The sequence below is a fragment of the Equus quagga genome, chromosome 3, assembly GCF_021613505.1.
Source record: "Equus quagga isolate Etosha38 chromosome 3, UCLA_HA_Equagga_1.0, whole genome shotgun sequence".
NCBI lineage: Eukaryota > Metazoa > Chordata > Mammalia > Perissodactyla > Equidae > Equus > Equus quagga.
The window spans coordinates 123,344,375-123,358,893 of NC_060269.1; the positions used below are offsets into that span (position 1 = coordinate 123,344,375).

Here is a 14,519-nt window from a genome sequence, read left to right on the forward strand (position 1 = left end):
TCATGGTGATACTACATTATCTGCAATAGGAAATTCTAAAAATTGACAAATATCTGATACACTCATGTTCTAATATCTAAAAAAACTCACTCCAAAGCAAATTATAAATGATTTTATACTGCTCATTATTTCAGACCATTTAAGCCTCCCGATCTCTCTCAATGGTCAGAAAACGAAGAGGTGACCACAAAGGAATATTTTTGAAATGTAATAATTAGTTATCCAAAGTAGTGTGATATTTTGCTGTTCTTCAGTTTGTTAAAGAGAATCCTTAAAGAGGAACCATTTGGGACTACCATTTCCACTTTAGCCCTCTCACCCCACTCCTCATATATGCTCAACACATAGGGGTTCCTAGGGGCTGGAAGCTACCAGCAATTATCTACATCCTGTCTAGCCCTTAAAATCACCAAGCTTGCTCACTCATGGGGCTAGAAGCCAGTCTCCACCACTGGTGTTGTTCGAGGGAAATTATACCTCAGGCATATACTGCAGTAACCGAATCCAACTACCCTTCTTACCAGGATGAACTTGAAGCTACTGCTAACTGAGAAAATTATCCAGTGGTTGGCAGACAAATGGAGGGAATCAACCACCTACCCTGAGGGTCCTGACCGATCACTCTAGCCATCCCCAGGAAGAACTCACTCAGCCCCCTTACGTTACCTAGAGAACCACAATTCTGGGTTATTTCACATCAGGCCCTCTTGCCCTAGGTCCCCATAGAAGAGAGCTGCCATATGCCAGTACCAGCCCCTAACCCCCAGCCCCTGGGGAGATTTTAACACATATTTCGAAGAAAACAGCAAGTTAGTAGCAAAAATAAATAGGGAAATTATGGATTGCAATTATACCATTAAAAACCTGATTTAAACGATCCAGCCATCCCACTACTGGGTATTTATCCAAAGAGCCTGAAGTCAGCAATCCCAAAAGTCCTGTGCACCCCAATGTTTATTGCAGCACTGTTTACAATAGCCAAGACGTGGAAGCAACCTAAGTGCCCATCAACAGATGAATGGATAAAGAAGATGTGGTACATATATACAATGGAATACTACTCAGCTGCAAAACAGAACAAAATCATTCCATTTGCAATAACATGGATGGACCCTGAGAGAATTATGTTAAGTGAAATAAGCCAGCGAGAGAAAGATAATCTGTGTATGACTCCACTCATATGACGAATTTAAAACTATGGACCAAGAACAGTTTAGTGGATACCAGGGGAAAGGTGGGGTGGGGGGTGGGCACAAAGGGTGAAGTGGTGCACCTACAACATGACTGACAAACATTAATGTACAATTGAAATTTCACAAGATTGTAAGCTATCAATAACTCAATAAAAAAAAAAACCTGATTTAAGTGACATATTTATTTATTACTGCTGAGTATGCAGAGTTCTATGTTTTTCAAAAGCACTTTCAGAAATATTTATAAAAACTGATCATGTATTAAACCACAAAGAAAAACTCAAATTCCAAAAAGAACTCTTACAGGTCACATTCTTATACCCCAATACAACAAAACAAAATAAGCAAAAGTCCTCCTCCCTCCCCGCCCCACCTCCACCATCAAAGCCATCAAACCACTTAGAAAATTTAAAACTCTTGGGTAAATGAAAAATCAAACTGAATTAGAGATTATTTAGAAAATAATGAAAACGAATGTACTATATGTCAAAATCAAAACATTATACAGAGAAAAATTCATACTCTTAAAAGTATTTGTTACTAAAGACTGAAAGGAAACAAACTAAGCAAAGAGTTGAAAACATATCAACAAATTTCAAGCAAAAAGAACCATCAAAAATAGAAAAGAATCATCAAACATAAAAACAAAATTAAGTGATTAGGGAACATTAAAACAACAGACTTTGATCAATAAACCAAAAGCTTGTTCTTTAAAAGGGCCAATCTAATAAAGAGCAAAAACAGAGAGAAAACAGAAAAGAAATTAGGAAAAAGAAAAGGGATGTGATCAAATACAAAATAATGTTTTTAATTATAAAAGAATATTATATACAATTTGACAATAATAAACTTGAAAACCAAGGTAAAACTGATGATTTTCTGGAAGACTACCAGAAAAGCCTCGTGAAAAAAGCAAACGTGAATAAAGTAATAAGCTTAAAAGGTTCTAAAGATCCCCTCCTTGAAGAGGCACAAGCCCAGAACCTTCAAGATACTAAGTCATTAAGCTTTCCAGAGCATAGAGAAGAACGGCAGTCTTGCCAGTTTATTTTATGAAGCCTAATACTAAATAAAACCCTCAAACCAAAATCTGACAAAGATAGAACAGGAACAGAAAAATCACAGACCAATCTCATTTAATTACTGTTACAAAAATCCCAAAATCAATTCCTACACTGCATTGAAGGAAAAAAACAAACACAAAAACCTAAAGGCAGGATCCAATGTCAAGACGGCAGCATAGTTGGACTCTGAACTCACCTCTTCCCACGGACAGGACAAATTTACAACTATTCTTGGAAAAATTACCCCTGAGAGAGAACGGAAAACTAGACAAAAAGAACCTCCCAAACAAGGACAGTGCTGACCGAGGTGGAGGAGACAGAAATTCCTTTCTGGAGAGGGAAAGCCATGTTCTGGCTGCGGCACTTCATGGCTGGCCAGGAGCAACCTTGAGGTACGAATACTTCCCTGGAGGAGTTAGGGATCTGAGCGGCAGAGTGTTACCACAATAAGCAGCTTCTGGACTCAGCACAACCGAGACAAATGTCATAATATCTAGCTTTGCCGGCTATTAACAACAATGGGGATTAGTCCCAGAAAAGCTATCAGGCATAAACAGAAAAAAACCTGCTCTTAAAGGGGCCACGCACAAATTCACCCATTTCAGAAAGCAACCTAAAATTACCAGAAAGGTGTACAGTCCTTTTGAGAAAAGAGACTCACATGATAGGTTCTAGGTACACCTTAGCAAGAGGTGAAACTGCCCCAGGCTGGGACCCCCTCCCCAGGGACTCAGATATTGGTGGCAGCCATTATTGTGACCTAGTACAGGCATGCTGACACAGATGTTTGCAGATGCCACTGGAGCTCTTAGCCCAGGAGTCTGACCCACCACCAGAGCACAGATTTAATCCAGCTCAGCCAGGGCAGGCAGCCTGCCTTACGTACAGGCCCCACCAAAAAGCAAGTCCTGGGGCAACTCATGGGCCCACAGAGGTGGGGTGTCTGGAACCTCTGCAGGAGGTGAGTGAGTCCACCTCTGTGGGGCAGGGCATGCATAAAGGAGTGGGCTTGCATTAGTGGTGTGTGTAGGGCCTCTGCAGTGGGGTGACTGAGTGTGCTTCAGTGTGTCAGTGTGTGTGCACGGAGCAGGACTGTATTGATGCAGTGTGTGGCCCTGCAGGCAGTGGGGCTAGTCAGCTACAGAAGACTTGTATTTCTCAAACAGCCACATGGTGCTCCCACGCCTAGGGCTGGCCCTACTCAGCTGCACTCCTTAGAGAGCTGACAAAAGCCTTGCAAGGCAGAGGCCCACAGTAATTGTAAGCCCCTGAGCCTAACAACCAGCCACGCTGGGGGCCTACTCACTTAAGAGAAAAACTGCAACAGAAATGTGCTATTCGACTTTGGGGCCAACTGTGCTGGAGCTCCCCATGTACAGTAAGTGACTGAAGGGACTGCAGCAGCCACACACAGCTAAGCATTACAACCAGCTTGCCATAGGGACAGCCTCGCCTCCCCAGGCACCTGCAGCAAGAACAACACTGCCACAACAGAAAGACACAAGTAGGCCACACAGCGGTCACTCCTAGAACATTTGGTGATGAGAGGGAAGCACACTGCTGGGCCTCCTAAGGCATCTCTTACATAAGGCCACTCCTCCAAGAGTGGGAAATATAGCTAATCTACCTAATACACAGATATAAGCACAGAGAAGAGACAAAAAGAGGAGACATAGGAATACATTCCAAATAAGAGAACAGGACAAATCCTCAGAAAAAAGAACTAAACAAAACAGAGATAAACAATCTACCTGACAAAGAGTAGAAACTAATAGTCATAAGAATGCTCACTGCTCTTGGGAGAAAAATGGATGAACTCAGTGAGAATGTCAACCAAGAACTGGGAAATATAAAAAAGAACCAATCAGAAATGAAGAATATTATACTGGAAATGAGAAATTCACTAGAAGGACTCAACAGCAGAGTAGGTGATACAGAAGAATGGATCAGCGAGCTAGACAAAAGACTGGAGGAAATCACCCAAGTTGAACATAAAAAGAATTTAAAAGAACAAGGACAGGGGCCAGCTCCATGGCCAAGTGGTTAAGTTTGCGCGCTCTGCTGCGGTGGCCCAGGGTTCAGATCCTGGGCGCGGACATGGCACCGCTTGTCAGGCCACGTTGAGGTGGCGTCCCACATCCCACAACTAGAAGGACCTGCAACTAAGATATACAACTGTGTACAGGGGGGGTTTGGGGAGATAAAGCAGAAAAAAAAAAAAAAAAAGAATGAGGACAGTCTAAGAGACATCTGGGGCAACATCAAACACACTAACATCCATATTATAGGTGTCCCAGAAGGAGATGAGAGAGACAAAGGGACAGAGAATCATTTGAAGAAATAGCTGAAAACTTTCCTAATCTAAGGAAGGAAACAGACATCCAGGAACAGGATACACAGAGAGCACCAAGCAAGATAAACCCAAAGAGGCCCACACCAAGACACATTATAATTAAAAAGCAAGAATTAAAGATAAAGAGAGAAACTTAAAAGCTGCAAGAGAAAGGCAACAAGTTATATAAAAAGGAAACCCCATAAGGCTATCAGATGACTTCACAGCAGAAACCTTACAGGCTAGAAGGGAGTGGCATGATATATTTAAAGTGTTGAAGAGAAAATATCTACAGCCAAGAATACTCTACCCAGGGACTGGGTACAGTGATCAAGTTCACACATTCCGATTCTCAGCAGCCGGGGGTTCACCAGTTCGGATCCTGGGTGCGGACATGGCACCGTTTGGCAAAAGCCATGCTGTGGTAGGCGTCCCACATATAAAGTAGAGGAAGATGGGCATGGATGTTAGCTCAGGGCCAGTTTTCCTCAGCAAAAAGAGGAGGATTGGCAGTAGTTAGCTCAGGGCTAATCTTCCTCCAAAAAAAAAAAAAGAATATTGTACCCAGCAAGGTTATCATTCAGAATGAAAGGAGAGATAAAGAGTTTCCCAGACTAGCAAAAACTAAAGGAGTTTATCACCAAGAAACCAGCCTTACAAGAAATGCTAAAGGGACTTGTTTAAATGTAAAAGAAAAGATGACAAATAGGAATAAGAAAATTATGGCAAAAAAACAAAAACAGGGGCCAGCCCTGTGGCCGACTGGTTAAAGTTCTGCGTGCTCTGCTTCGGTGGCTCAGGTTCACAGGTTCAGAGCCCAGGTACAGACCTACTCCACTCATCAGCCACACTGTGGGGGCATCCCACATACAAAGTAGAGGAATACTGGGCGCAGATGTTAGCTCAGGACCAATCTTCCTCAAGCAAAAAAAAGAGGAACATTGGCCAACGGATGCTAGCTCAGGGTGAATCTTCCTCACACACACAAAAAAGCACAATAAAGTCACTGGTAAAGGCAAATATACAGCAAAGGTAGCAGATCAACCACCTATGAAGCTAATATGAAAGTCTAAAGACAAAAGTACTAAAATTATCTATTTCCATGGTAAGAGGGTAACAGATACGTATGCACAAAAAAGAGGTTAGATATGATATCAAAAACATAAAATGTGAGAGGAGGGGAGTGAAAGAGTAGAGCTTTCAGCAAGAGGTCAAACTTAAGGGACCATCAACTTAATATAGATTGCTATACATGTAGTTATTATATACAGATCTAATGGTAATCACAAACCAGAAACCTATCATAAATACACAAAAAATTAAGAGAAAGGAGCCCAAACATAATACTAAAGAAAACCATCAAACCACAAGGGAAGAGAGCAAGAGAAGAAGAAAGGAACAGAGAACAAACTACTAAAACACTCAGAAAAAAAATAACAAAATGGCAATAAGTAATTCTTATCAATAGCTCCTTTAAATGTCAATGGACTAAATGCTCCAATTGAAAGGCATATGGCGGCCAAGTGGATAAAAAACAAGACCCATATATATGCTGCATACAAGAGACACACTTCAGACCTAAAGACACTCACAAACTGAAAGTGTAAGAAAAAGATACTCCACACAAAAGGCAGTGAAGAGAAAGCTGGGTAGCAAGACTTAACATCACACAAAATAGACTTTAAAACAAAAGCTGTAACAAGAGACAAAGAAGGGCACTACATAATGATAAAGAGAACAACCCAACAAGAGGATATAACACTTGGAAATAACATAGGAGCACCTAAATATATGAAGTAATCATTAGCAGACATAAAAGGAGAAATAGACAGCAACACAACAATAGTAGGGGACTTTAACACTCCACTTACACCAATGGATAGATCATCCAAACAGAGGCTCAACAAGGAAACATTGGCCTTAAATAACACATTACACCAGATGGACTTAGTAGATATATACAGAATATTCCATCCAAAAACCACAGAATACACATTATTTTCAATCGCACATGGCACATTCTCCAGGATAGATATTATATTAGGCCAGAAAACAAGTCTCAATAAATATAAGAAGACTGAAATAATACTAAGCATCTTTTCTGACCATCACAGTACGAAACTAGAAATCAACTACAGGAAGAAAACCAGAAAAGCCACAAATATGTGGAGATTAAACAAAATGCTGCTGAACAATGATTGGGTCAATGAAGAAGTCAAAGGAGACATCTAAAAATACCTGGAGAAATATGATAATGAAAATATGATGTGTCAAAATTTATAGGATACAGGGAAAGTGGTTCTAGGAGGGAAGTTTATAGCAAAGCAGGCCTACCTCAACAAACGAGAAAAATCCCAAATAAGCAAGCTAACAGTGCACCTAAAGGAACTAGAAAAAGAAGAACAAACAAAGCCCAAAATCAGCAGAAGGAAGGAAATAATAAAAATTAGAACAGAAATAAGTGAAACAGAAACTAAGAAAAAAATAGAAAAAAATCAATGAAACTAAGAGCTAGCTGTTTGAAAAGATAAACAAAATTGGCAAACCTTTAGCTAGACTCACCAAGAAAAAAGAGAGAAGGCTCAAATAAATAAAATCAGACATGAAAGAGGAGAAATTACAATGCATACCTAAGAAATACAAAAGACTATAAGAGAATACCACAAAAAGCTATACACCAAAAAATTGGATAATCTAGAAGAAATGGATTAATTCTTAGAATCATACAACCTTCCAAAACTGAATCAAGAAGAAATAGAGAATCTGAATAGACCAATCACCAGTAAAAAGATCGAAACAGTAATCAAAAACCTCCCAAAAAATAAAAGTCCAGACCAGACACTTCCCTGGTAAATGCTATGAAACAAAGAAGACTTAATACCTATCCTTCTCAAACTCTTCTAAAAAATTGAAGAAGAGGGGAAGCTTCCTAGCCCATTCTACAAAGCCAACATTACCCTGATACCAAAAACAGACAAGGACAACATAAAAAAAAGAAAATTACAGGCCAATATCACTAATGATCATTGATGCAAAAATCCTTAACAAAATACTAGCAAACTGAATACAACAATACATTAAAAAGATCACACACCATGATCAAGTGGGATTTATTTCAGGGATGCAGGGATGGTTCAACGTCTGCAAATCAATCAACATGATACACCACATTAACAAAATGAAGAATAAAAATCATATGATCATCTCAATAGATGCAGATAAAGTACTTGACAAGATACAGCATCCATTTATGATAAAAACTCTGAATAAAATGGGTATAGAAGGAAAGCACCTCAACATAATAAAGGCCATATATGACAAACCCACAACAAATATCATTCTCAGTGGAGAAAAACCGAAAGCTGTTCCTCTAAGAACAGTAACCAGACAAGGATGCCCATTTTCATGACTCTTATTTAACATCGTATTGGAAGTCCTGGCCAGAGCAATCAGGCAAGAAAAAGACATAAAACGGACCCAAATTGCAAAGGAAGAAGTGAAACTGCCAATACTTGCAGACAATATGATTTTATATAGAGAAAACTCTAAAGAATCCTCAAAAAAACTCTTAGAAACAATAAATGAATATGGTAAAGTTGCAGGATACAAAATCAACATACAAAACTGTTGCATTTCTATACACTAACAACGAAGTAGAAGAATGAGAAATTAAGAATATGATCCCACTTACAATTCAACAAAAAGAATAAAATACCTAGGAATAAACTAGACCAAAGATGTGAAAGATCTGTACACTGAAAACTATAAAACATTGTTGAAATAAATTGAAGAAGACACAAAGAAACGGAAAGATACTCTGTGCTCACAGATTGGAAGAATTAACATAGTTAAAATGTCCATACTTCCTAAAGCAATCTACAGATTTGATCCAATTCCTATCAAAGTTCCAACGATATTTTTCACAGAAATAGAAAAAGAATCCTAAAATTTGTATGGAACAACAAAAGACCCCAAATAGCCAAGGGAATCCTGAGAAAAAAGAACAGAGCTGGAGGTATTACACTCCCTGACTTCAAAATATGCTACATACTGATAGTAATCAAAACAACATGGCACTCGCACAAAAACAGACACACAGATCAAAGGAACAGAATCGAGAGCCAAGAAATAAACTCACACATGTATGGACAGCTAATTTTCAACAAGGGAGCCAAGAATATACAACAGAGAAAGTAAAGTCTCTTCAATAAATGGTGTTGGGAAAACTGGACAGCCACATGCAAAAGAATAAAAGTAGACCATTATCTTGCATCATACACAAAAATTAACTCAAAATGGATTAAAGACTTGAATGTAAGACCTGAAACCATGAAACTTCTGGAAGAAAACATATGTAGTATCCTCTTTGACGTTGGTCTTAGCAGCATATTGTCAAGTACCAAGTCTGACTGGGCAAGGGAAATAACAGAAAAAATAAACAAATGGGACTAGATCAAACTAAAAAGCCTTAGTTTTAGTTGCACAGCAAAGGAAACCATCAACAAAACGAAAAGATAACCTAACAATTGGGAGAAGATATTTGCAAACCATATATCTGATAAGCAGTTAATATCCAAAATATATAAAGAACTCATACATCTCAACAACGAGAAAACAAACAACCCCATTAAAAAAATGGGCAAAAGATCTGAAGAGACATTTTTCCAAAGAAGATATACAGATGGCAACAGGCACATGAAATGATGTTCAACATCACTAATTATTAGAGAAATGCAAATCAAAACTACAATGAGATACCACCTCTCTCCTGTCAGAATGGCCACAATTAAGAAGACAAGAAATAAAAGCGTTGGAGAGGATATGGAGAAAAGGATACTCTGGTACACTACCAATAGGAGTGTAAACTGGTAAACCACTATGGAAAAAGAGTATGGAGATGCCTCAAAAAATTAAGACTAGAACTATCACACAATCCAGTTATTTCACTGCTGGGTATTTATCCAAAGAACATGAAAATACGAATGCATAAAGATATATGCACCCTTATGTTCATTGCAGCATTATTCACAATAGCCAAGACTTGGAAGCAACCTAGGTGCCCATTGAGGGACGAATGGATAAAGAAGATGTGGTATATGTACACAATGGAATACTACTCAGCAATAAAAAAGGATGAAATCTTGCCATTTGTGACAACAAGGATGGACTTTGAGGGTATTATGCTAAGTGAAATAAGTCAGAGGGAGAAAGTCAAATACCATATGATCTCACTCATAAATAGAAGACAAAAACAACAAACAAACAAACACATAGAGAAAGAGATCAGATTAGTGGTTAGCAGAGGGGAAGCAGGGAGAAAGGAGGGCACAAGGGATGCTTAGGCACATGTGTATAGTAATGGATTATAATTAGCCTTTGGGTAGTGAACATGATGTAATCTACACAGAAATCAAAATACAATGATGTAATACCTGAAATTTATATAATGTTATAAACCAATGTTACCACAATAAAATAAAAGCAAATAAATAAATAAATAAGAAAAACATTATTTTGGCATCAAAATACCCAAAAAAGTTAATTATATTTACTGTAAAAAAATATCTAAAGGTAAAGTAGGTTTTATTCCAGAAATCTATTACTGTGACTGACACAAAATATACTAATAAACTAAAGAAAAAAATTCATATGCGAATTCTCAAAAGATTCTAAAAAGGCAGCTATTTAAAGTAACTCTTACTAAAATAAGAATTTAAGAAAAAGATAAGATCAAAAGTATATGTATGTTATTCAAACTAGAAGCACTCTTAACATATCAAACATCAAAGCACACAATAACACAGTAATTAAAACAATATGGTAGAAACTCAGGACCAAACAAATAGCTCAATAAAATCAAAGAGTCTTTAAAAGAAAATGTATATTTGGGAATGTGGTAAATATTAGTGGTTATATTTTGTATCAGTGGGTAAAGACAATCTATTCATCCAGTTAGTTATTTGGAAAAACAATTAAGTTAAATCTCTACCTCATAATATACACATAAAAATGCCAGATAAATTAAACACTTTTTAACTATTAAAAATACTGAAGAAATATTTTTATAATATTGGGGTAGGACTTCCTAAATGAGACATCAAATTCAGAAACAACAAAGAAAAAAGATTTTCTGGTAAAGTATATGAATTAAAACATGTATATGACCAAAGAAATGATACCAGGTTAAGAGATAAGTATCACGACAGGAAAAAATAATTATAATCTATATTAATAAAGATTACTATAGATAATATACAAAGAACGTCCGCAAATCTAGAAATAGAAACAACCAAAAAGAAAACAGGCAAAAAGTAAGCAACTAACAGAAAGAGAAATAAATGAAAAAAGCTCAACCTTACTAGTAATCAGAAAAATAAGAATTTAAACAACAGAATATCATTTTTCCCATCAGCTTGACAAAAATTTTAAAGATTGTTAATACGCAGAGTCAGTTACACTATCAGTGCATACAACCAATAGAGAAAGCCTTTATCAAATGAAATTGGGCATTAGGTATAAAATTTTAAATGCACTCTGACCTAGCAATTTCACTTTTAAGGAACAAGCCTATAATAGCATTCACCCATGTACACAAAGATGTATGTTCAAGAATGCTTGGTGCAATAGGGTTTTCAATTTTTCTTACAGTCAAAAAATCCATAAGCATGTTTAAATCATTGTAAGAAAACTATAGAATATTCTGTAGACTTTAAAAAGAGAAGAGCAGATCACTAAATACAGACAGGAAAACTAAATACCAACAAAACTACAACAGCACATAAAACACAACCTCTTTTTTTGTGAAATATATATTTATATATATACACAAAAACAAATAGGCACATGCGTTAGCATACATATGAGAAAAAAATTGAGGAAGAATATAAACCAATTGCCAGAAACTGCTTTCTATAGTACATTTAAATAGTTTATAATATACCTATATTGCTTTTATCAGAAAAATAAAAATAAGAGATTAAAATGTATGATATATGCTTTCAATGACATCACAGTAGAAACTACAGGCAATCCTTCCAGCACTCACTTGTGGTCCTTGAAAATGTCCACCAGAAAATTTTGGTTAATGGCAGGAAATATCTTAAAGAGTTGCTTCTCCTTTAGTTTAGTGGCACAATCTTTTTCAAACATAAGCGACTCCCTTTTCTAAAGAAAAAAAAAATAGAAAAGGCAAAAATCACCCTTAAAAATGGAATCTATAATACTAATTATGCTGATCCAAAAGCATAGCTATTTTGTTGCAAAGACTATTAATGTAAAAGCAATCACAGATTTTCTTCACTGATTAAAGGCAGAAATTAGTAATATAAGTATTCTTGCACTATTTATTTATATCCCATTTTTTTGCAAAGCACTTGAAGCTGCTCAATATACACACACACACAATTATACTTCTACATATATGTATGTGTGTGCGTGTGCATATAAATACATACATACATACATACATACTCATATATACACAGTCAACACATTCAAGCATATTATATAAAAAAGGATGAAGATATACATATATATATACATATAAGTAAACAGGATATAAATAAATGAAGTCAGAGAGTAAAGAAAATAAAGGTAAGAATATGGGATATAGCTAGCAAGTAAAATTAGTATATAAATGCATGCCATGAAATCCTGTACAATTGCTAAAGGTGGGCCACAAATTGAGTTCTGAGCTTCTTCGTGGCCAAAGCAAAGGGGGAAACAGAGATTCTCAGTGTCCATAAAATATAAACAAACCAGTTGCTCAGGAGAAGTACAGCTTTTTCTGGTACTGAGACCTGAGAGAAATTTCTCCCATGGGTCTTCATAAAAGGGACACTGTGTGATGCTGTGAACAACGTCCTCAAAAACATATTCTCCTCAATGGGCAGAAACTACAATTAACAAATAAGTTGCAAATTCAGGTTGACAGAAAATCTTAAAAGTCACAATTTAAAAAATTTTCACAAACATATTTACTCCAAAATAACTGTATGAGAATTGTTACTAATTGTTCTTTTTTCACAAGTCATATTTGGATCTGTTCAAATTCCCACACCAAAGGAACTCTCCTAAAGTTTATTTTAATTCTAACCTAGGATTATAGTATACATTGTTAAAGTGATTTCTAACCCTAAGACAATTTGTTGACATTGTGATGTAAATAAATAATATTTTTATTTGCTACAAAGATCCTAACGTCTGAAAAATAACTTCCTACCAAATTTCAAAGGTGACTCTGAAAATTCTTAAACATAAAAATTACAATAATCTAGGACAATCCTAGAATAGTTATTGGTTTTGAAGCCTAACCATACTTAGGCCATTTATAACACCAAACAATAATAGAAGAGGAACCACAATAGGTGACAATCTGACCAGTACAATGGACTGGTAAAGCTGAACACATCACAAGAATGATGGAAACAAGCCACTTCACTTCAAGAATTAAAAATATCTCATGTTTTATTAAGATATGCATTATACTCTGAACCTACTAAAAAATTCAGTGATCGGATTTACTAGCAATCTACCAGGTCATGGAGTTTCTAAACTCTAAATTCTAAGGTCTCATCAATAAACTGAAAACTCATGACCTTAAACATCTTAGTTAATTACTCTAGTCATACATTATGCCTAAAGTATATTTTATATTTTTTGCTTTAAAAAAATGCGAAGTGTATTTCCCCTTTGGGGACAAAGAGTGAGGAGAAGGCATCAAGAAATTCACTGAGGTTCTAACTAAGGCAGAGTCCTGGGGACCAAAAGAGTACAGCTTCTATTACCCAAACCACAGAAAGACAAGCAAAAATCACTGACAGAAAAAAATGCATTAAATTGGGAAGTTAAAGATGCTTATTTGTTCATTGTTATACTGAGAAATTAAAAGGTAGGTTAGAACCATAAAGATAAGTTTAAGTAGTGGAAAATGACATTTCAACAAAAATTGTGACACTATTTGGGCATAAGTTCTAGGCTTTCCTTATTTTTCAAGAAAATCCATTTGTCCAATTTACTACACACATAAACTGAAGAGGATATTTGAAACAACAGTAAATTACAAGATGCTACTGAAGAGACTGGTCCTTGGATTATATGAACACACAAAGATGGGAATGGCAGCATATTCGCAACTTAATTAACAAGGTAACAGGGGAAAATAAATACGAAGGTGGTGGAATCCCATCATTCTTCCTATGCCCCAGTTGTACATATTTCTGCCAAAAATAAAAGTGCTCCTTCGAGCAGACAAATGAGCAGGAAAAAAGTAAAAATGTTTTTAAGATCACCGTCTAAGAATTCCGGTTTTTTCCTTGAGAATTGAACTAAATAACCTCTAAGATCTTTTCCCTTTTGATTTTGAAATTCTCTAATACTAATTTTCAGAATTCCGAAAAAGGCTAAGAAGAAGAAATGCAAAGGAAACCAAATTCTCTAATGGCTTCATATAGTTAGATATGTTGAACAAGGAACAAAAATAAATAGAGCTCAAAGTGAAGTTTCTGTTTGAACTTGTTTAATTGAAAAGTTAGAAGAAAAAGAGTATTTAATTTTTTAATTCAAATTCTTAAGTTTCTAAAATTTTCTCTAAAAAATTTTGTTTCAAAAATGGACAGCTCTTACTAGCAGGACATTTTTTATTACTAATTTATGAATGAAATTGTCTTTAAATAAAAGATTTTTGTCATGTTTCTAGAATTAAAAAATTACAGAAGTAAATGTCAAAAACTAAGAAACATGCAGCTCAATCACCTGCAAAATTAAATCTAAAACAGATTTAACATAGGTTGGCTTATTGTTATAGAATATCAACTAATTTCCCAGAGGCAAAAACCTCCAGCTTTAAACTATATGTAAAACAATTTTCAATTTTAACATTAACTTCAATCAGATTAAATACAGATTGCAGACTAGGAAACAGAATCAAAC

At 36.0% G+C, this 14,519-nt stretch overlaps 1 protein-coding gene across 7 annotated transcripts in view; it reads right to left on the minus strand.

The window, feature by feature from the left end:
• LOC124237040 (NEDD4-binding protein 2-like) overlaps window positions 1-14,519 on the minus strand; it is an 86,514-nt gene that overhangs the window by 19,238 nt on the left and 52,757 nt on the right. For 6 of the 7 annotated variants that reach the window (XM_046656203.1, XM_046656200.1, XM_046656201.1 and 3 more), the window contains one exon: window positions 11,635-11,753. In XM_046656203.1, coding sequence (XP_046512159.1) covers window positions 11,635-11,753 — 119 coding nt within the window. Of the gene's footprint in view, window positions 1-11,634; window positions 11,754-12,347; window positions 12,485-14,519 lie in introns of those variants that run through there. The other variant, XM_046656204.1, reaches the window with a different exon arrangement.